This window comes from Pristiophorus japonicus, chromosome 13 (assembly GCF_044704955.1).
Source record: "Pristiophorus japonicus isolate sPriJap1 chromosome 13, sPriJap1.hap1, whole genome shotgun sequence".
NCBI classification, from domain to species: Eukaryota; Metazoa; Chordata; class Chondrichthyes; family Pristiophoridae; genus Pristiophorus; species Pristiophorus japonicus.
This window is the reverse complement of record NC_091989.1, coordinates 49,359,002-49,383,338: the sequence shown is the minus strand read 5'-3', so window position 1 is coordinate 49,383,338 and position 24,337 is coordinate 49,359,002. Positions and strand designations below refer to the sequence as shown.

At 42.9% G+C, this 24,337-nt stretch overlaps 1 protein-coding gene across 1 annotated transcript in view; it reads left to right on the top strand.

The window, feature by feature from the left end:
• The window catches only part of LOC139278551 (cAMP-dependent protein kinase type II-beta regulatory subunit-like), a 100,815-nt gene that overhangs the window by 14,171 nt on the left and 62,307 nt on the right, over positions 1 to 24,337 (top strand). The window contains exon 2 of the mRNA XM_070897435.1: positions 13,336 to 13,371. Within this exon, the coding sequence (XP_070753536.1) occupies positions 13,336 to 13,371 (36 nt within the window). The remainder of the gene's footprint in view (positions 1 to 13,335; positions 13,372 to 24,337) is intronic.

Below are 24,337 nucleotides of genomic sequence, written 5' to 3'. Positions count from 1 at the left end.
AATCCTGACTACCTGCCAATATAGTGTTATTTTCATCTTCAGGTCAGAAGCAAATACTTGTTTTATCTTTCAGAATGCACGTGTGGAGATTATCAAGAGTACAGTCCAAGTTCCTCATTTTTAGCTTGGGTGTTGCTTATTTCCCAGTACTCTCAAGTCATGTCTAACATCATAACATTTTGCTGTACACATTTCTTAACATCTACCCATTCTGTGTAGGTAATTGGTGTGTAATATGCCAGTTGATGTATTTTCTAATTGATAGTCTTGGCCATCAAATGCTTCTTGAACCCAGATTTTGGGGAGTATATTGTAAGAATGTAAGAACATAAGAAATATGAACAGGAGTAGGCCATATGGCCCCTCGAGCCTGCTCCGCCATACAATAAGATCATGGCTGATCTGATCATGGACTCAGCTCCACTTTCCCGCTCGCTCCCCATAATCCCTTATCGTTTAAGAAACTGTCTATTTCTGTCTTTAATTTATTCAGTGTCACGGCTTCCACAGCTTTCTGAGGCAGCGAATTCCACAGATTTACAACCCTCAGAGAAGAAATTTCTCCTCATCTCTGTTTTAAATGGGTGGCCCCTTATTCTAAGATCATGCCCTCTAGTTCTAGTCTCCCCCATCAGTGGAAACATCCTCTCTGCATCCACCTTGTCAAGCCCCCTCAATCTTGTACGTTTCAATAAGATCGCCTCTCATTCTTCTGAATTCCAATGAGTAAAGGCCCAACCTACTCAACCTTTCCTCATAAGTCAACCTCTTCATCCCTGGAATCAACCAAGTGAACCTTCTCTGAACTGCCTCCAAAGCAAGTATATCCTTTTGTAAATATAGAAACCAAAACTGCATGCAGTATGTATGTTCATGATTCATATTGGGCCGTATTTTTCTCTGGTGAACAAAAGTCAGCAGCCATTCATTGCACGTGCCCACAGACTTGCTGAGGGTTTTTGCACTGGAACTTACTGTAATTAGAAAGCCATTTTGGTGCAGTACCCTCTACAGGGGATCTGAGACCTGTGCAAACAGCGCAAAAAAACGATGTATTTCCTTAACCAATGCGATTGAAGAATTGTTAATGAGCAGTGCAGAGTCTGAAGAACCATGAAGTGTCAATCAGGTGGAGAAAGAGAGGTAAAGAAAGATGGGATTAAGAGAGAGATAAGAGACAAAGAAAAAGTTTTTTAAAAAAATTACGCTTAAAAAAAAAAAAAAAAAAATCTCCAAAAATAATTAAAATCCGAAGGAATGAAACTCCACACTTGCAAAAGCTCATTTTCAGAGCCAATGAGGTTGATTGACAGTAATTAAGACTTATCACCCCATTAAAAATGTACTTGTACTGGAATGGACAAGCCCTAGCTTTTTCTGGTGAGTTTAGAGGGTATGTATAGAAACATAGAAAATAGGTGCAGGAGTAGGCCATTCGGCCCTTTGAGCCTGCACCGCCATTCAATGAGTTCATGGCTGAACATGCAACTTCAGTACCCCATTCCTGCTTTCTCGCCATACCCCTTGATCTCCCTAGTAGTAAGGACTACATCTAACTCCTTTTTGAATATATTTAGTGAATTGGCCTCAACAACTTTCTGTGGTAGAAAATTCAACAGGTTCATCACTCTCTGGGTGAAGAAGTTTCTCCTCATCTCGGTCCTAAATGGCTTACCCCTTATCCTTAGACTGTGACCACTGGTTCTGGACTTCCCCAACATTGGGAACATTCTTCCTGCATCTAACCTGTCTAAACCTGTCAGAATTTTAAACGTTTCTATGAGATCCCCTCTCATTCTTCTGAACTCCAGTGAATACAAGCCCAGTTGATCCAATCTTTCTTGATATATCAGTCCCGCCATCCCGGGAATCAGTCTGGTGAACCTTCGCTGCACTCCCTCAATAGCAAGAATGTCCTTCCTCAAGTTAGGAGACCAAAACTGTACACAATACTCCAGGTGTAGCCTCACCAAGGCCCTGTACAATTGTAGTAGCACCTCCCTGCCCCTGTACTTAAATCCCCTCGCGATGAAGGCCAACATGCCATTTGCTTTCTTAACCGCCTGGTGTACCTGCATGCCAAACTTCAATGACTGATGTAGCATGACGCCCAGGTCTCGTTGCCCCACCCCTTTTCCTCATCTGTCACCATTCAGATAATAGTCTGTCTCTCTGTTTTTAACCACCAAAGTGGATAACCTCACATTTATCCACATTATACTTCATCTGCCATGCATTTGCCCACTCACCTAACCTATCCAAATCACTCTGCAGCCTCATAGCATCCTCCTCGCAGCTCATACTGCCACCCAACTTAGTGTCATCCGCAAATTTGGAGATGATACATTTAATCCCCTCGTCTAAATCATTAATGTACAATGTAAACAGCTGGGGCCCCAGCACAGGACCTTTCAGTACCCCACTAGTCACTGCCTGCCATTCTGAAAAGTACCCATTTACTCTTACTCTTTGCTTCCTGTCTGCCAACCAGTTCTCAATCTACATCAGCACACTATCCCCAATCCCATGTGCTTTAACTTTGCACATTACTCTCTTGTGTGGGACCTTGTTGAAAGCCTTCTGAAAGACCAAATACATCACATCAACTGGTTCTCCCTTGTCCACTCTACTGGAAACATCCTCAAAAAATTCCAGAAGATTTGTCAAGCATGATTTTCCTTTCACAAATCCATGCTGACTTGGACCTATCATGTCGCCTCTTTCCAAATGCGCTGCGATGACATCCTTAATAATTGATTCCATCATTTTACCCACTTCCGATGTCAGGCTGACAGGTCTATAATTCCCTGTTTTCTCTCTCCCTCCTTTTTTAAAAAGTGGGGTTACATTGGCTACCCTCCACTCCATAGGAATTGATCCAGAGTCTATGGAATGTTGGAAAATGACTGTCAATGCATCCGCTATTTCCAAGGCCACCTCCTTAAGTATTCTGGGATGCAGTCCATCAGGCCCTGGGGATTTATCGGCCTTCAATCCCATCAATTTCCCCAACACAATTTCCCGACTAATAAGGATTTCCCTCAGTTCCTCCTTCTTACTAGACCTTCTGACCCCTTTTATATCCGGAAAGTTGTTTGTGTCCTCCTTAGTGAATACCAAACCAAAGTACTTGTTCAATTGGTCTGCCATTTCTTTGTTCCCCGTTATGACTTCCCCTGATTCTGACTGCAGGGGACCTACGTTTGTCTTTACGAACCTTTTTATCTTTACATATCTATAGAAGCTTTTGCAGTCCGTCTTAATGTTCCCTGGAAGTTTCCTCTCGTCCTCCATTTTCCCTGCCCTAATCAAACCCTTTGTCCTCCTCTGCTGAGTTCTAAATTTCTCCCAGTCCCTGGGTTCGCTGCTAATTTCTGGCCAATTTGTATGCCACTTCCTTGGCTTTAATACTATCCCTGATTTCCCTTGATAGCCACGGTTGAGCCACCTTCCCTTTTTTATTTTTATGCCAGACAGGGATGTACAATTGTTGTAATTCATCCATGCGGTCTCTAAATGTCTGCCATTGCCCATCCACTGCCAACCCCTTAAGTATCATTCGCCAATCTATCCTAGCCAATTCACACCTCATACCTTCAAAGTTACCCTTCTTTAAGTTCTGGACCATGGTCTCTGAATTTACTGTTTCATTCTCCATTCTAATGTAGAATTCCACCATATTATGGTCACTCTTCCCCAAGGGGCCTTGCACAACGAGATTGCTAATTAATCCTCTCTCATTACACAACACCCAGTCTAAGATGGCCTCCCCCCTAGTTGGTTCCTCGACATATTGGTCTAGAAAACCATCCCTTATGCACTCCAGGAAATCCTCCTCCACTGTATTGCTTCCAGTTTGGTTAGCCCAATCTATATGCATATTAAAGTCACCCATGATAACTGCTGCACCTTTATTGCATGTGTTAAGTCCTGACTCTATAATGTACTGACTTACACGAGACACATGCTGAAGTCAAGGTCACTCAGGAACTGCACCTCTAATTCCAACTCTCCAGTGCTGCACTTGCCTGAGACCTCCCTTTATATACCACAGTGGGACAGGTATGGAGTGTCTCCTGCAAGTGCACCCCTGGTGGTAACGTATGCTTATTGTTACAGGTCATATCCAGTTACAGTCATGTATAGCAAGGTAAGATACAGTTATATGCAGTAATGGAAGATACCTGACAGCATGCACCCCTAATCTCATGTTTGATGCCCTCCCGAACCTCACTACTACTGTTTGGAGGTCTGTACACAACTCCCACTAACATTTTTTGCCCTTTAGTGTCCTGTAGCTCTACCCGTATAGATTCCACATCATCCAAGCTAATGTCCTTCCTAACTATTGCATGAATCTCCTCTTTAACCAGCAATGCTACCCCACCTCCTTTTCCTTTTATTCTATCCTTCCTGAATGTTGAATACCCATGGATGTTGAGTTCCCAGCCCTGATCATCCTGGAGCCACGTCTCTGTAATCCCAATCACATCATATCCGTTAACATCTATTTGCACAGTTAATTCATCCACCTTATTACGGATACTCTTTGCATTAAGACACAAAGCCTTCAGGCTTGTTTTTTTTAATACCCTTTGTCCTTTTAGAATTTTGATGTAGTGTGACCCTTTTTGTTTCTTGCCTTTGTTTACTCGGCCTTCCACTATTGCTTTTTACCTTTTTACCTTTCTATCACACAAGTACAGCAATTTCACACCCTTCACACACTCTGAGATACCAACATAGCACAGTTTCTGGAAGAGCTGGGCAAATCGGACAGGAACTTCCAGATTTCCACATTTAACTCTGCATGTGCAGTCGCTGGAAGTTGCTGTTGGTTTTGCACTTTAATAACGGTGAGCACTGTTAGCCTCACCATTATTTCGACAGCAAAATCCGGCCCATTATTTTGTAGCAAATCTGATCACATTGGTTATACTTTCCAGCCAACATTTATTTCAGAGCTCTTCTACGGGGCTGTAGATCTGATCTGCTCAGTAAACCCATTATTTCCATTTGTCAATTAATTCTTGATCCCAATGGTGGCATATTAGTCCAGTTACCTACACAACCCTGCAGGCACCTTATTTTTTCTGTTTAAAAGTATGTTGTCTAACAAAACTGGATTATTCAAACCTTTCAGTGCAATTTTATTATACTGTGGGTAATCCAATTTAGCGTTCCTATCCCTATCAGGTTTCATATCAGATCTACCCAGTGCAGTTGGTGGGAATCCATTGCATGGGTTGTAGCTGGAAAGCTATGAGCATCCAACTTGCATTAAGCAGCTCTTATTTCCTGTAGCATTTGTGTCCATGACTGGTTTAGCCCTTTAGCTTTTTCTACACACTCAAATTCTTTGAACAACCTACTTCCGAAAGTATGAATATTTGACCATGTGATGTTAAACCTTGCATTGCTGAGTGGCTAGTGTGGCTAATTTTGCACTTCAGGGTTAATGTGTGAAAGTAGATCTTAAAGTAATGAATGTGAGTATTTCCTAATACAATGGAAAAAAAATAGCTTTGAGTAACATTGAAGTACAGTTAGCTGAGAAGCTGGCACATCACCCTTTGTTTGAAGAGGCTTTAATGCAACGTCAAGAGAAAGGGATTTGGAACAAAAACATCTGTCACTATTGAGTGAGACAAAAATAAGTGCACAACAGACCTGACAGTTTATAGTTTAAATCCTGGCTTTCCTGCAGATTCAATAAATCTTTCTATTCTCTACATACTGTCATGTACTTGGAGAAAAACATGTCTATTTTTAACTTTTCTTTTAAACGTATAGTGCAAATTTGCTTAGAATTCTGCAGAGATTGAACATGAAGTTGGCGTTAATTTCCATGTTACTTTGTGAACGTTACACTCTCTTATTTTCTATAGTTAGATCTCCGTAAACCCCTCACATTTTCTCTGTCCTGGTAAAATAGATTTATAAAAATTAGATGAAGAACCTACTTCCAAAAATTTGTCAAATCTGCAGCACTGAGTTGGGGAGGGGGCGGTGAAGGAATTACAGGGGTTGTTCGCTTTGTCAAGTGCTATTTTCTATTGCCCTGTTTTTACTTTCAAGAATAGCCTGTTATTTGATGCAGTAATTGACTCGAGCTTTATGTAAAAACAAAACCTTTTGCCTTTTAGCATTGCACACTCATTGGAAGATACGGTGGTAAAAAGAGTGGGCAAATAAAAACTCTGAAGTCTGGGATCAGGTGGTAATAACATTTAACAGCTGCAAGGCTTGGAGTTGGTGATTAAAGAAAAATGTTTACACGGTCAGGGCTGGGAACTTGAGGGAGTTGGGTGAGAAGCTGCCGTGAGGCCAAACTTTGAAAGACCCAGGAAAGATTGGGGGATGAAAAAGGTTTAAAGAATTGGGGCTGGGACTGGGAACCTGCTGGTTGGGTTGGCTGAAAACTGTTAAATGGTCGTGGCTTGGGGATGGGAATGCGGAAGCTGGTTGGGAGCATTTTGCAAGCTGGCAGCAGTTTTCAAGAAGGGGTCAAAGGAAGAAGCCGAGTTTTTAAAGAGTCAGGGCTTGGGACAGCGAGGGTTAACATTTTTTATTTGGAGTAGGAAATCTGTGTGGGTGAAGAGTGGGACTTGCTTTACACGTGGGGGAGCAGGGACGACGACAGGGAAGCATAATTTTATTCTGGAATTGGGGCTGGGATGCTGTCCAAGGGGGGAAAAAGCTGAGAAATTTGCAAGCACAGGTCCAGGAATGCAAGTGGGGCGACAGCTCTGGGTTGTGAAGACAGCCAAACTGCAGTGCTGGATTGCAAGCAGCCAGAAATAAATAACAGAACTTAGATGGAAAAGTTAGGCGGGCAGCCAGAAGAAGCACAGCGGTTTGGTGGGAAGCATGCAACTACAACATGATGGGTAAATGTTTACATAGCACATTGCTATTCTAAATGTTTACATAGACAGTTTCCATTGTAAATATTGACCTAAAAAGAGTTACTCAAAATTGTGATACAGGGAGTGTGGACATACACAAGACTTTTAATATGTATGTACACATCGCTACAATTTGAATTTCTGCAGTTGCCTTGAACAGTGTGTTGTTTCAGAATGTGTGACCATTTTGCTACAGAAGATCTGGTTATGATCATATTTTGAAGTGAGTTCACAAAGGTTTAAAATCCACTTCACAACCAGAGCTTTGGGGGAGGTGTGAAAGACAGAAAGAATTGTGTTTTTGCACCAAACCGGATGGGCTGATCTGTGGAATGTTGCTTGTCTTCAGATCAAACACGTGGAGTCCATCCAGACCCCTTGTATCAAGATAACCCTCTTGATTTTGGAAGCAGCAGTAGAAAGTTGCCAAGGACCTCCATCCAGAGTGTAGTGGACTGACTTAATTGACAGCCCGACTGTCACACCTCTGGACAGGGAAGGGGCCGAAGGCTAAGCCCTCAATTTCCTTTCCAGCGACGGAAGAAAAGAACAAGGAAGCAATTTTTGGGGGCCAGTTGGTAAGATCTGCTGACAGATGAGGCCTTGGTCAGTCTACCTCAAGAGAACTGACCTTCAAGGTCAAGTCATGGTGGAGGGGTGATCGTAGCCACAAGAGGTGGTAGCAAGGAAAAGCCAGCAGCATAAGAACATAAGAAATAGGAGTTGGCCATATGACCCCTCGAGCCTGCTCCGCCATTTAACATGATCATGGCTGATCCGATCATGGACTCGGGTCCACTTCCTTGCCTGCTCTCCATAACCCTTTATCCCCTTATTGTTTAAGAAACTATCTATTTCTGTCTTAAATTTATTCCATGTCCCAGCTTCTACAGCTCTCTGAGGCAGCGAATTCCACAGATTTACAAACCTCAGAGAAGAAATTTCTCCTCATTTGTTTTAAATGGGCAGCCCCTTATTCTAAGGTTATGCCCTCTCGTTCTAGTCTCCCCCATCAGTGGAAACATCCTCTCTGCATCCACCTTGTCAAGCCCCCTCATAATCTTATGTTTCGATAAGATCACCTTTCATTCTTCTAATTACAATGAGTAGAGGCTTAACCGATTCAACCTTTCCTCATAAGTCGACCCCCTCATCTCTGGAATCAACCGAGTGAACCTTCTCTGAACTGCCTCCAAAGCAAGTATATCCTTTTGTAAATATGAAAACCAAAACTGCACGCAGTATTCCAGGTGTGGCCTCACTAATACCCTGTATAACTGTAGCAAGACTTCCCTGCTTTTATACTCCATCCCCTTTGCAATTAAGGCCACGATTCCATTGGCCTTCCTAATCACTTGCTGTACTTGCATACTAACCTTTTGTGTTTCATGCACAAGTACCCCCAGGTCCCGCTGTACTGCAGCACTTTGCAATCTTTCTCCATTTAAATAATAACTTGCTCTTTGATTTTTTTATGCCAAAGTGCGTGACCTCACACTTTCCAACATTATACTCCATCTGCCAAATTTTTGTCCATTCACTTAGCCTGTCTATGTCCTTTAGCAGATTTTGTGTGTCCTCCTCACACATTGCTTTTCCTCCCATCCTTGTATCGTTGGCAAACTTGGCTACATTACACTCAGTCCCATCCTCCAAGTCGTTAATATAGATTGTAAATAGTTGGGGTCCCAGCACTGATCCCTGCAGCACCCCAGAGAATGAACCATTTATCCTGACTCTCTGTTTTCTGTTAGTTAACCAATCCTCTATCCATGCTATAATGTATTACCCCCAACCCAGTGAACTTTCATCTTGTGCACTAATCTTTTATGTGGCACCGTGTCAAATGCCGTCTGGAAGTTTAAATACACCACATCCACTGGTTCCCCTTTATCCACCCTGTTCGTTACATCCTCGAAGAACTCCAGCAAATTTGTCAAACATGACTTCCCCTTCGTAAATCCATGCTGACTCTGCCTGACTGAATTTTGCTTTTCCAAATGTCCTGCTACTGCTTCTTTAATAATGGACTCCAACATTTTCCCAACCACAGATGTTCGGCTAACAGGTCTATAGTTTGCTGCTTTTTGTCTGCCTCTTTTTTTTTTAAATAGGGGCGTTACATTTGCAATTTTCCAATCTGCTGAAGGAAACAAAAGAAGCAACACTGCAGGAGATATAGCCAATCCTGGGATATTTGGCTTATTCACTTTACAATAAGCATTATGAAAGTAAGAACACCTGAAAATAAAGGAGATCCGATGCAAGTCCCTTGGGTGTCCCTAATTTACAGGTTTCACTGTAATCAAAGAGAACTATTCGATATAACTCCCAGCAATGACCCAGGCATTGGACTGAGACAATAATTGGGCAATCCTAGCCAACCCAATCCTGCAAACTCCTCGTTAATATCATTGTGCTCATTCAGATATCTTTCCCACAGACTTGTCAAGCAACAGCCTGATATTTCTCTGGCTCCGTCACATCTGTTCTGACTATACCTGCTTTCATACTCATGCTTCCGATATGTCTTTTTTCCTCAACTGAGGATTCCCCTGTATCTTGGTTGACATGGCCTTCGACCGTGTCTGTTCCATTCCCCGCACTTCTGCTTTCACCCCTTCCCCCTCCTTCCCAGAACTACGATCGGGTTCCCCTTGTACGACTTGTAATTTAGTATACTGTATTCGCTGCTCACGATGTGGTCTCTTCTGACATTGAGTAGACCAAATGCAGGTCGGGTGACCACTTGCAGAACACCTTCATTCATGAGCGTGACCCCGAGCTTCCCAGTCGCCTGTCACTTTAATCCTCCGCTCCACTCCCACTCGAACCTCTCTATCCTCGGCCACTTGCACTGTTCCAACGAAGCTCAAAGTAAGCTCAAGGAACAGCATCTCATCTTTAGATTAGGCACTTTGCAACTTTCTTGATTCAACATCGAAATCAACAATTTCAGACCATAACCTCTCTCATTTCACATGGCAACTGTTGATGATTCTGCCATTCCCATTTACACCTCTTCTGTCTTACAGACTTATCTTTTGTTTCTTTACTTGTCCCATTACCATCTCCTTTTGCTTTGTACTATCATACCATTTTGTCATTTAATCACTCCTGCCTTCCACCCTATCACAGACCTTCCCCTTTGTTCTTCCTCCTCCTCCCCACTTTCCCTGCTCCTGCACTTGCATAAAATCTGTTACATCTCTAACTTTTTCCAGTTCTGACGAAAGGTCATCGACCTGAAAAGATAACTGTTTCTTTCTCAACAGATGCTGCCTGACCTGCTGAGTATTTCCAACAATTTCTGCTTTTATGTCTGATATAGTTGTACTCCGTCAAATCTGTCAATCACTGTTACAGATCCTGCATCATCATCCTTGGGTATGACATGTCTCACTGGTAGAATAGACCCACAAAAAGTGGGGACACAGAGGTCATTTAACAGTATGGTGGGGAAGACCGGTATTATCAATGCATTATACTGTAGTTTGTTACCCACACGAACCACAAATGGAATTACCAAGGTTTTGGAGATGTTTTTTGAGGTATTGGGTTATGTATCGCTTAAAGCACTCGATTGTAGTTTTGTTTACTTAAATAACCTTAGGTAATGAAACTTAGGTCTCCCTTTGCAGCAGTTTTTTTATTTTTCTGATCTAGATTTGTTTCTTTTTATCTGATTTTCGATTTTTTTTCTTTTTATAAAGAAAAGCCTACTGTGTGACTTTGAAGTTGGAGCTTTTTTTGGTCTATACATGCTGATACTCTATTTTAAAATTCATCATTCAAATAAATTATTTTGTTATCAAGTGCTATCAAGCGGTACTTACTCACCAATAACCTGCTCACTGATGCCCAGTTTGGGATCCACCAGGACCATTCTGATCCAAACTTCATTACGGCCTTGGTCCATGGACAAAAGAGCTGAATTCCAGAGCTGAGGTGAGAGTGACTGCTCTTGACGTCAGTTGACCGAGTGTGGCATCATGGAGCCCAGTAAAACTGAAGTCAATGGGAATTGGGGGGGGGATACCTCTCCACTGGCTTGGAGTCTTACCCAGCACAAAGGAAGATGGTTGTGGTGGTTGGAGGTCAATCATCACAGCCCCCAGGACATCGCTGCAGGAGTTCTTTTGGTAGTCTCCTAGGTCCGAACATCTTCAGTTGCTTTATCAATGACCATTTCTCCAACATAAGGTTAGAAGTGGGGATGTTTGCTGATGATTGCCAAGTGTTCAGTGCCATTCGCAACTCCTCAGATCATGAAACAGTCCATGCCCACATGCAGCAAGACCTGGACAACATTCAGGCTTGGGGTGATAAGTGGCAACTAACATTTGCTCCACACTAGTGCCATGCAATGACTATCTCCAACAAGTGAGAGTCTAACTACCACCCCATGACATTCAATGGCATTACCATCGCTGAATCCCCCACCATCAACATCCTGGGGGTCACCATTGACCAGAAACTTAACTGGACCATCCACATAAATATTTTGGCAACAAGAGCAGGTCAGAGGCTGGGTATTCTGCAGCGAGTGTCTCACTTCCCGACTCCTCAAAGCCTTTCCACCATCTACAAAGCACAAGTCAGGATTGTGATGGAATACTCTCCACTTGCCTGGATGAGTGTAGCTCCAACAATGTTCAAGAAGCTGGACACCATCCAGGACAAAGCAGCCTGTTTGTTTGGCACCCCATCCACCACCTTAAACATTCACTCTTCCAACACCGGCGCACCGTGTCTGCAGTGTGTACGATCTACAAGATGCACTGCAGCAATTCGCCAAGGCTTCTCCAACAGCACCTCCCAAACCCGCAACTTCTATCATCTAGAAGGACAAGGGCAGCAGGTGGATGGGAACACCATCACCTCCAAGTCTCACATCATTCTGACTTGGAAATATATCACCGTTCCTCCTTCGTTGCTGCGTCAAAATCCTGGAACTCCATCCTTAACAGCACTGTTGGAGTAGCTTCACCATACAGACTGCAGTGGTTTAATAAGGCGGCTCACCACCACCTTCTCGAGGGCAATTGGGGATGGGCAATAAATGCTGGCCTTGCCAATGACACCCACATCCCATGAATTAATTGAAAAAAAATTGTCCCTACAGGAGTAAATTAACATTTAAAAGATTGATGGATGAGTAGTAGTCTGCCTCAGGGATCTATGTTCAAACTGCTCATTTCCATTTGTATTAAATGATTTGGACATTGACATGAGGAATAGAATAATTATATTTAAGTTTGCTGATGTCGCAAATTGGGGACATGGCTGACAGTGAGGAAGAATTCAGGAGGACATACCAGATGAACAGTGTGTGTAGATATGTGGCAGATGAAATTCAATGCAGATAAATATGGTGGTGTATTTTGTAGGGGGAAATACATGAAAGGAAATGGTGACATTTTTGTCGAGATTGAGTTTTATATATGTGGCATTGAATACAAAAGGAAAGAAGTAATGTGAAGTATGTACAGTTTTGTTTGGTCACAGTTGAAGTACTGTTTGTCGTTCTTAGCAGCCGATTGTTGAAAGATTCACCGGAATGAAAGGTTATGGTATAAAGGAATGCTTGTAAGATTGGGGCTCTTTTCAGGAATAGAGAAAATGAAGGGGGATTGTGGACATTTTCAACACTTATGAATGATTTTGAATATGAGGATAAATAGAGGAAGATTGTTTCCACTGATTGAGAACAAGAGTGATAAACTCTGGATGGTCACCAAGAATGAAAGAGGAAGTTACAAGATATTTTTCTCACAGGGTTATTAGAACATGGAATATTTTATCTTGAAGTTATTGAGGCAGATGCTCTCAATATTTAGAAGTGAATTGGATAAGTGTTTCTAAAAGGAATCAAAATTTAGGGAATAGGATTAAAGTAGATAGCTACAATTTAAAAGCTAGCACAAGCATGATGGGCAGAATAGCCTCCTGTGCTGTAATTTGTGATCCTATAGTTTCAAGTAGATTTTGCTGTTGGCTTTATTTTTGTTTTAATAACTTTTTTAATTGAATAGTGAATCTTGTACCTCCTGTTTCAAGTCAGCATGACCGTGATCTTGTAATGGTGGTAGTTCCTGGTTTCACAGTTGGCAGGTACTGTTGCTAGTTAGTTATCACAATGACTTCAAATTAGAGAGTATCTTCAGTAGAAGCATTCAAGGATTTCTTAAGTGTGGCAAACTTTGTCATCAGGTTTAACTATCAATTTCATGTTGATTATGGTGCACAGTTAATGTATTTTCTTGAATATTTACAACTTTTAAGTGACATGCGTGTTTAAATGAATTACAGGATAACTAAATGTAAAGCTTTGCAATATCGGCATCGACATTTACATTGGGCTTTTGTATCTAATTATATATTCTCCGGTTTTTAAAATGCTGCACTTTTCCTTTTTGTTTTTCAGCTCCGGTGATCAACAGATTTACTCGACGAGTGTCTGGTAGGAACACGTTATGTATTTATGATTCTCCTTAGTAATATGGATACTGTGAGGAACAATGACATTAATGCTATAGAATTTAATTCAAGCTTTGATACTTAAAGTCTAGTTACAGCATGGTATGCTTGAAAAAGTTGTTGAATTCTGTGCTCCACTGAATGAGACTGGACAATAATTTCACTGCCCTCTGGAGTAATGTGATACAAACTAGAGTACCAGCATTTAATAGTTGACAACAATGCAAAACTCATGGAAATAAAATATGCACAGGTTTTCTACTTGCCTCTGGCGGTTATCACTTTTCAGATTTGTCATTACCAGTGAGCGATTCTGTAAGCAGATTTGACTCTTAAAATGTCTTGTCCCCTTTATGCACACTGTCAGAACTGTAATATAACCTACTCTTGTATACATATATATGTAGGATTAGGATTTCATTCAATATCATATGATTAAACTTTTTGCTTTTTTAAAAACTTATAGATAGTGTGTAGATTTTTACTGTATCTAGAAATAATGAAATGGTTGAAGTTATCCCTTCCCAGATGCTTTAGGGTTTAATATGTCACGGTACAATTTAGCTAACTGTGCTGTTTAGCTTCTGCTGAAAGTGCAGGATGTGTGATTTGTGCCCATTGACTTATTTTTGTGGCCACATTGTGAAACGAGATAGCCAAGGCAGTCTTGAGATAGGAAATGGGACAAGGGACGTCAGGGTCATTTGTTAGATCTTAAATGGTCAACAGTTAACCTCTGGTGTTTTTGAATGAAATGTCTCATTTCTGAGGTCTTGTTCACAATAACAGTTGCTGTGTTACAATGAATCAGCAATGACATATTTGTGAGAGATGGCCTATGAAGATCTTAAACTTTCCTTAATAGTTTGTGGCGAGAGTCAGGATTGGTGAAGGTTTCTCGTTTACCCAGGTGAACACTATAATATTGTTTATTTTTTTACATGTCTATTGCTCAAAGACATTGGCCCCAAGTTGCCACATGATTTGCTCCTGATTTTTAGGAGCAACTGGTGTAGAACGGAGTATCTTAGAAATCGGAATTCTCCACATTTAGTTTGCTCCAGTTCTAGTCAGTTAGAACAGTTTCACTTTGGAACAGAATTTTTTTTTCAAAAGGGGGCGTGTCCGGCCACTTACGCCTGATTTCAAAGTTTCGTGAGTGAAAACTTACTCCAAACTAACTTCGAATGGAGTAAGTGAAGATTTTTGTACGCTCGAAAAAACCTTGTCGACACTTTAGAAAATCAGGCGTAGGTTACAAATCAGGCGTAGGGAATGGTGGTGGGGGGGTGTTTAAAGGGAAGTTTACGAACATTAAACACTTCAGTTTTACAAATGAAGAGCCATCATCAATAATAAATGATAAATACATCAATAAATCAACCAATAAATCAATCAAAAAAAATTAATAAGAAATAATTATTTTTTTTAAATCAATAAATAAAACATTTTCTACTTACCGACTGCAGCACAGGAAGCCCTCCAACAGCGTGCTGGGATGCCCCCCTCAGTGTGTCTCTGTCAGTGTCTATCTCTCTGTCTGTGTGTCTCCCATTCTCTGTCAGTGTCTGTGTTTCTGACAGCGAGGGAAGGGGGGAGGGATGGAGAGGGGGGGAGAAGGGGGGAGATGGGGAGAAAGGAGATTGGGGGGGAAAGGAGATTGGGGGGGTGGTGGGGGAAGGAGATTGTGTGGGGGGGGGGGAAGGAGATTGCGGAGGGGGGGCGGTGGGGAAGGAGAAAGGGGAGGGAGGCTGAACGGGCTGGGCCCGAGACTTCGGGCAGGGCCCATCCCCAGCACCAGATTTACAGGTAGGTGGCGTTGGGTCGGGTCGAGGGGGTGGTGGGAGGGAGGTCGGGGGTGGGGGAGGGAGGGAGGGAGGTCAGGTCGGGCGGAGGGAGGGAGAGGGAGGTCAGGTCGGGCAGAGGGAGGTCAGGTCGGATCCAGTCCGGGGGGGTGGGGGAAGGGCGGGTGTCGAGTCCAGTCCGCGGGCGGGGCGGGGGAGCAGCGGGTGTCTGGTCCAGTCCGGGGGCGGGGAGAGCGGGTGTCGGGTCCGGTCCGGGGGGAGTGGGTGTCGGGTCCGGGGTGGGGGCAGGCGGAGGAGCGGGTGTCGGGTCCGGGGACGGGGGGGGAAGAGGGAGAGAGTGCGGGTGTCGGGGGGAGCGGGTGTCGGGTCCGGTCTGGAGGCGGGAAGCGGGAGTCGAGTCGGGCCGGGAGGAAGCAGGAGCTGGCTGTGGGAGGAGCCTTATTCATGCAGCCCCAGTGAGGACATTCGGCCAGGGCTAGGGGCTGCGTGCTTCGGGCCCCTCCCACAGTTTCGGGTGCCTGGAGCTACTGCACTTGCGCGCCCACTGTAGCGCGCATGTGCAGAGGTCCCGGCACTGTTTTCGGCGCAGGGACCTGGCTCCGCCCCCGACGGCTCCTGCTGCGCTGCGCCGAGGGCCAGAGGACCTGCAGGGAGGTGGAGAATCTGGAGGTTTTTTTTAGGCGCACTTTGTGGCGCGAAAAACGGGCATCCAGGTCGGGACTGCGCCGTTCTCGGCGCGGCTCAAAACTTCGGCCCATTGTGTGTGTCAGGACTTGGGGTTGAATACAATAAAACCATATTTGGTATCGGATTCGAACTGTCTTGCAGTACCACAATCCATTGCAGGTTTTCTTAATAACATTTTCATGTTTAAAATTAATTCTGCTTTTATTGGCACACATGTACCTTTAGTAAAACTAATATAAATTGTAAGATCTGCCAACATTCTCGAATATTAAGTGTCGAATATATTTTACTCGGTTGATTTAGCTACTTGATTAAAATTCAGTGGGTTGTAAGTAAAATCACTTTCATTTTTGAAGAATTTCATTAAGAAAAATCCAAACCTGTTTGCCGTGTTTATTGTATTGCGAGATAATGTCTGTGCCATCATAGCAACTTCTAAAATAAACTATGGTGATATTTTTATTTTAACAAAGCCTATTAAAACATCAGCTTATCTCACGAGAATTGGAATCGGGCAGTCATGCTGACATTTCTGCAGCAGTAAACAAAGCTGACAGGCTTCCTGTAACTTAATTAACACCATATTAACTCATTTCTAATGTAACACTAAATTTGAAGATTGCTGTGACCCCCTTCACATTTGCTTTGTCTATTAAATTGTTAGCCTATGAAATCAAATGCAGGATTACTGCTAAAATGCCTCAAGTATAATCTTTTTAATGGAAATTTGTTCTGTGTAAACGATTGCCCATGTTTGGTCCAACTGCTATAGACACGCTCTGGTTCTAAGAATACTGGCAGGCTCTCAAACTGCAACTAGTTCCTCTGTAGCTAGTTGAAAGGAAGTGCAAGACGTGTGATTTTCTTTTTTTTTAAACCACCACTTCTACTGCACAGGCGGATGTTGCAATCTTGGCTTTGCATTTCCCGAGTCATTTGAAACTGAGCACGGTACAAATTGAATCTGCGTTGCTGATACTGCGTCACAATCAACTTGTGACCTTTTGCTTTCGCCAATTTAATTTCCTTTCATTCTTGCTTCAGTGTGCTGTCTCATGCTGAGGTACAGTGCCACAGAGCTTGGCAGTTCTCTGGTAGTTGCCCAAGTGGCTGTTCAGGTGTTAACCTAGATGGTGAGTGTCAACAGACTATTCAATATTGAGATCATCAATCCAACATCACCTATGTATGCACTTCAATTAGGTGGAGGAGCCCCCCCCCCCCCCCTTTCCGGCAGTTGTACTGTACCTTTTTATGGCCTTGGCTGAAGTCAGCCAAGTTGGCAGAATTTGTGTACCCTCCTTAAAATATGAGGGGAGATATTTTTTCCTTTTTATTGAGCCTGTGGAACATTGACTTGCATGACTTCCTGAAATGGGTAGAGTAGGGCCTGCTCCTGGTAGAGGTAGATGGGGATGTTCCCAGCCTTTCATTATACTTTCCTCAACGTCTGCCATTGAGCACCTAAGCTTGCGTTGTGCCCTGAGAAATTTAGTGATGGAGCTTGCACTGAAACCCTCTGCAGACTGGAGAGTTAATGGAGCTCCAGGCAGCTGACATCGGACAAGTTGCTTTTCTCTTTCCACTCCTTCTCCTGTCAGAAGGCCCTGGTGCAGGTGACCTCTTGCTCCCAGTGCCAGGCCCTGCCAGGGGATGATGGTGTCCCCAAGGAGCAGGATAGGATGCAGGCAGCAGAATTTTGAACAAGGGTTTCAGTGGCAGATGAGTTGAGATAGCAGAGCTGAGGAATGTTAGGTGAAAATAGCCAGTCTTCCTGATGGGAGAGGATCTGGCTGTTGGAAACTAAGCTTGGGGTTGAACAGGACCTTGAGGTTAGAAACAGTCTGGTTCAGCCTGTGTGTGTGGTTGGGGAAAGGTTGCAGTCTATGGGGGAGGGGGTGGAGGGACTGAAGATAATGGCTTTGGTCTTACCAGTGTTAAATTGAAATAAATTAAGATTCATCCAAGACTAGATATCGAGCAGACAGCACAGAAGCAGAAAGGGGTATCGGTGGTTGTACCTGGAAGCTGACCCGGTGTTTCTTGATGATGCCTCCCAAGAGGGGCATGTCGAGGAAGGGGCCAAAGATGGAACCTGAAGCATCTCTCCATGTGATGGTGCTGGGGTAGGAAGAGAAGTTATTGGTAGAGATGTTCTGATGGGTAAGATTCAAGAGCCTTGGAGAGAAAAGTGAGGTTAGAGATGGGGTAATGGTGAGGGCATTGGATAAAGAGTAGATTTCTTTTGAGGAGTAGGTAAAGTGGCTTTGACAGGCAAGGGAACAGGACTTGAGGAAAGAGACCCGTTTACATAGAATTACATAGAATATATGACACAGAAATGAGCCATTCAGCCCAACCAGCATAACTTCACCACTTTTCAATTCTATCCCTTGGGAAAGAAATCATAGTGCTTGGTTTGCTTTTTTATGGCCTTGTTAACTTGTGTCTCAACTTTTAGTGATTTGTGTATTTGTACTCTCAGATCCCTGTGCTCCTCTACTCCACCCAGAGTTGCACCCTTCAAGTAATAAGTGACGTCGCTATTCTTCCTTCCAAAATGTAATAACTCACATTTATCGGTGTTGAATTTCATTTGCCAATTATATTCCCATTCTGCAAGATTATTAATGTCTTGTAATTTGTTTTGTTGCAGTCCTCCTCAGTATTGACACTCTTTCCCCCCACCCCCAAATTTGGTGCCATCTGTTTTTGATTCCAAATTCTAAATTGTGAACAGTGGTCCCAACACTGATCCTTGTGGAACATCACGACCCACCTTCTGCCATTGAATAGCTACCTCTGCTTTCTGTCTTGAAGCCAGCTAGCTATCCATTCTACTACTAGTCCCCTGACTCTGCATTCTCTGACTTTGTCCATCAGTCTGTTATGGGGTACCTTATCTAAGGCCTTTTTGAAAATCTAGATAAATTACATCTACAGCATTACCCTTGTCTATTCTGTTGCCTCTGCAAAAAAATCTGAGATTAATCAAATAAAACTTTCCCTTTTGAAATTCATGCTGACTATCCACTGGGAGAAACACTAAGTTGGGTGGATAGGGTTTAATGGGAATTGGATTAGGGGAACAGAAGGTGGGTCATATGGAGGGGGGGGTGTTATTGGGGAAAATTTAGAGAGAGATGGGGATTTGGGATGGGACAAGGGAAAGTGAGGAGGAGCAGTTGAGGCAGCTGAACAGATGGTCTTGATCTTGATGACTAAGAAATTCATCAGCTCTTTATGCTTGGATCTTAAAAGGTTAGGGTAGAGAGCTGGGGAATGGGGGGCATTTAGGGAAGAGGTCAGTAGTAGAGAAATGGAGTCTAGGATTATCTTTGCCCTCCAGGATCAACAAAGAAAGATGGGTGGTTTTGGCAGAGGATAGCAGAGCTTAGGACAACACAATTTGACTATCAATCAGGTGGTGAATAGCTAAGCCAGTTGTGTGCCAGATTCACTCAGCTGTGTGCTCTGCTGTCTTGAAAGAGTGGAGATGGGGACAAGGCTGGAACAGAAAGTTGACTCTGAGCCAAGGGAGGTTTTGGAGAGGCTTTTGAACAAGGGCAGCAAGTCTAATTCATGTGGTCTGCAAGCTGCTCCTTGGTGATGAAGGTATATGGTCCATCCTCACGTAGCTTCAACTTGAATTGTGCTGTGCACATACTATCCTGCGCCAAAACCAGTCCTATTCAGCGTCCATTTAACTTTCTGTAATATTAAATGCAAATTGTATATGTTGCAGATCTGACTCCAGACTATAGACTAAGAAACGATGCAGTCTAACTTTTAGTTGAAAATCACAAACCCAAGTGGAATCTACCTTTGGACAGCTGTCATTAATGCATTGGTATGCTGTGCCATAAGTGATCGGACATAGGGTTGCCCTTAAGATTTCCCATGTGATGAAACATTAAATCCCAACTATCCTGCTGTAGGAAGTTGCGGAATGGAGGCACTTTCTCTCTCACTTGTGTGATGGGGGTTAAGAAAGGAACTGGGAGGGAGAAATCAAAGAGCCAATCACTCTGGGCCATATGAACGCAGCTTGAAGTAGTGAGCTATTGAATGGTGCGGTTTGGGAACGGGTATCCAGACTGTTCTCTGGATCGGGAAGGTGCAAAGCATTGGCAAAGAAAGGCTGGCAGCTGGCCGGTGTTCCCCGTTTCTCTGCCAGTGTGAATTTACCATTGTGGGGCTTGGGAGGGCCTCCATAAATCTCTTGTATGCATAAAATAGTTTGCTTTTGTCGAGCCCTTTCATTTAAGCTGAGGAATATGGAAATCCATATCTCTTTTAATTGAATTCTTAAAGATGTAGATTCATAGGCCCCTATTTTCCACTTGCTGGATTTTTGCCGCCTGCACATGTTAACGCACGATTTTTTTTGTGTATGTTTGCGCCAGAAAAACAAATCGTGACTTTCGCCAAAGAAATAATTGAATTTGGTGCAGCGCTCTCCAAAGTTAGTCTGGGGGCTGGTGGGGTGGGGGGGGCGGGCAGAGCTTCAAGTCTGCACTTAAAAACACTCTGGGCATGTGCGAAAAGCTGAAGTTGCCAAGGCAACCATAGATGCTGAAGCCCGCTCCCCCCAAAAGGACACATACCCCACTGCTGCCGAAAGGAACTCTTTCTCGCTTTCCCCCTCCTCCCCCCCCCCCCCCAATTTCGGCCCGTGATTGCAGTGGGGGGAGCAGTCCTTTCGGCCCAGAAATCATCTTCCCTTGTTCCAAAATGAGTTCCCTGTGGGGGGGGAAAAAAGGTATTTTATTTTGTATTCTTATTGCCTCGCTCCTGTCCTTGTGTGCCGCCCCGATTCTTTAAGTTAACGTACATTTTTTTTTTTGCGGGGCTTTTGGGCAGTGTGCGCCATGCTGAAAAAATTTTGGGCGGCCAAAATTGGTTAAAGGGCCAAAAATGGCACGGAAATCAGTTTTCAACCAGACTTGTGCCAAAAAATCTTGCATTCAAAAATCCGCTGCTGACTGTCGCCGCTGGTGTACCAACTTTGAGCAAAATTGCAAAATCATGATTGCTCAAAAAAAATCAGCAGACGCCAAAAAAACGGCGCCCAGTGGTGAAAATAGAGCCCATATAGTTTATGAAGCCATTGTACAATTTGATTGCATGATGCCTGTGGGAGGTGCATGGGTTTTTAATCAAGACTGCACCTGTGCTAGGAGCCATTTTGTTTGTTTTTTGGGGACTAGTTTGATTTGTGGAACTAGGAGGGGGAAGGGGAAAAGGAGAAGGTTCTGCATACTTGTGATCATGTTAATTGAGATTGTTGCTCTCTCAAAGCAGGAGAAAGATGGAGAGTTTTACATTTCAGTGGGTGGGTTTCTAGGATGGGAACTTTGTGCTGAGGGAGCTTTCAGGACTGCTGACGATTTCACCAGTATCAGGCAGAGGCTGCTTTCTGATTCTGGAGGGATAAAATTTGTGGCGCTTGTGTAGGTTGAGGTGTGAGAGATGTCGGAACTTGAGTTGGCCAACTGCAACAACTTGAATTGATATAGCACCTTTATCATCGTAAAATATTGCAAGATGCTTCAGAGGTGTAAGGAAAACTGATTCCAAGCCAGGGAGAGAAAGATAATAAAAAATTGGTCAGAGGTGGGTTGAACGAGATTTTCAAAGCAGGAGAGAGAGTTGGAGAGTTTTACATTAAGATGGGCCCTGGGATCTCCTGTTGCCAAGATTGGGGAGAAGGTTAGTAGATCTGATGGAATCTTCAGGAAGGTAACCACCATTCTGTAGGCTGAAAGGGTTGCATTGGGGTCCTTCTGGATTCCTTTTTGGTCTTTTGTCAGGGTGCAGGAATGGTGAGTTCCACAGGGAGGCTGGCCTGGAGGCTCTGGTCTCCATTCCCAGCCATGCGTTTGCTGGGAGAGCAAGGGACCAGGCAATGATCACAGTTGCCCAAAGAATTGCACAAAGTTTGAGAGACTTGAGTTCTCCCACCCCATCTTGTTTTGGGAGCTGAAAGCGCATTCAGCAGTCTGGATCCCACTTTCTGGAATTCCCTCTCGACCCTTCCACCCCTCTCATTTTTGAGTCTCCTTAAACCTCCTGTAGCGGAGGACTTTCAGTGGGAGGGCAATGAATTTCGGGAGTGAAGTCTGATAAAACTCAAACAGGGTAACCATCAGATGATGAAGCTTTCCCATATTGAAGGCTTTTTACCACCAGCTGGAGCTCACTGGTTGAGTTTGGGGTATTTATTGAGTGGTTTTGTGCTCTCCTAGGAATGTTAGGGAGATTTGATTGGATAGGTCTTGTTTTGATTACTGTTGCACAGCCTGTACTTGGAAGTAGATTGTGAATTCTCTTTATCTCGGCAGTGTAGGCACACTTTTTAAGAAGGTTCCCAAGGACATCCCACAACTCAACTGACCATGAACAGAAGCACAGTTGTAGGTAGGGCTGCAGTCTACTTGAAAGCCATCGATGAAGGGAGGGGAGTAAGATGTCTGAAGATTATATTCATGAGTTAACTATTGCAGTGAGAAAAAAAACAGCAATCACTATAATGTTGAGCAGGTTTTTTTGTTTTTTTTCATTGCTGAGAATTCAAGAGTTTCCCACAGTGGAGCTCTACAAATACAAAACAAAATGCTCCTTGGGGTAAGTAATTAAAATGTGCATGTGGAGTTGCAATCCACGAAGCATCAGAACACCAAGCTATCCAAAGCCACGACGGAAGGGTGGAGGCATTCTGATTTCAGTGTGCCAAAACCATTTCAGAAAAATTGGTCACAATTTGTGTGCAGAATTTTATAAAATAATGTTTCAAGATCTGAGGAAATGTTGCAGAATTTGCAAGTTTGCTGAGAATTGCATTTAAATAGTTAATGTTCCTAATTTTCTTTTGACCAGAATATTTAAAGTACTGTCCTACAGCTTAGTCATAAAATTTGCAGAAACTACTTTTACATATCAGGACTAAATGATTTTACGGCAATGATCTTTTCCCTTCAATAAAAACAAGTAATCTGCTTGTTAGTTTTGTTGTTGATCCAAGTTACACGTGCCCTATGATTCAAAGATTGCTGATAGTGAAAGGTGAATATTTAGTGGGATCCTTTGAACTGGATTTAGCCATTGTGCAAAATTGGGACACAATGTTTTTGATGTTTTAGCAGTGGTTTGGATTGTCGAAACTGACTTTAAAAAAAATTATAACTGCAGCTGTGTATTGTCAAGTGCATAAATGAAGAGTCTTAGTGACATTTTATTACCTCACATTAATGAAACTAGAAATTTAATGTGTTCAAGCCATTGATTTTTCATTTCATGATCAGTAAGTAATTATAGCCACAGAATTCTCCCACGCCCCAACCTTTTACATTAATTTCAACATTAATTTAAACTTGCCTTGGATTAAAATGTGAGATTTCAGAAAAAGCTTTTTAATAAGTAACTTGATTACAAAAAATTCTTTGATGTCTCCTAACCTGGTAACATTTCTTTAACTTGTGACCTTCTCTCGAATAGTTGAGGACCTGATACCCACTGAGAGTGGGAATTAAACTGCTGATTGATGTTAAACAAACAATAAATGGCATGAATGGTTGAATTCCCACTGTCTTGGATGGCACCCTGGGGGCAAAGCATAGTGGGGAATATGGAACAGACTGGGAGGTTGCCAGAAAAGGCTAAATCTTCACGTAAATGTTTATGAAGTATAGTTATTAAAATATAGCCAAGATATTATTTTGCTTCTGGTAATGGATTGTACTTTAAAGCGAGCCTCATCATACAAATTTTTTTTTAAAGTTGGCAACTTTTTTGTTCCAAGCTTTTTGATTTAAAAATATTGTTCTCTATCGAGTGCTGGTAGTATCAAGAAAGCAATGAGAGCTGAATTGAAGGGTTGAGATCAAAAAATAAAATTTCAGGCCATAATTTAAAGTACTGTCAGTTTTAGGCACCTTATTGTAGAGATGTCTTGAAAGTCATAGATTCACTAGGATGATGCCAGGGATGGGTGAAACTGAGAAGAATACAGATTTTTAAAGTTATGAAGAGTCAAAGAGTCAACCAAACGGCAATGAGCCATTTGGAGAGTCAATGAAGGGTCATCAATTTAAAGTTCTCACTGAGTGCAGGGAGAGGTTAGGACAATTTTTTCTGCAGAGTCGTTGGGAGTATGGAATGTTTTGCGAGAGGGAGTGGTTGAGGCAGAGATCATTGAATCTTTGAAGCGAAAGTTGGATAAATGTTTGAAGCAGAGCAAGAGAGAGAATTATAGAACTAAATGGCACATTGTCATAAAGGCAGAGAGAGCCTTAGTCGCACTAGTTTTCGATTGTTCTCGCGAAGAGTTGGCATAGATGCGATATGCCAAATGGTAATGGCCTGTGCTGTGAACTTCCATGCTTCTACAAATTTAACCTTTTGTTTTCTTTGCTTTGATATCCATTATTTTGTTAAACTGAATGAATGCTTTGTTAC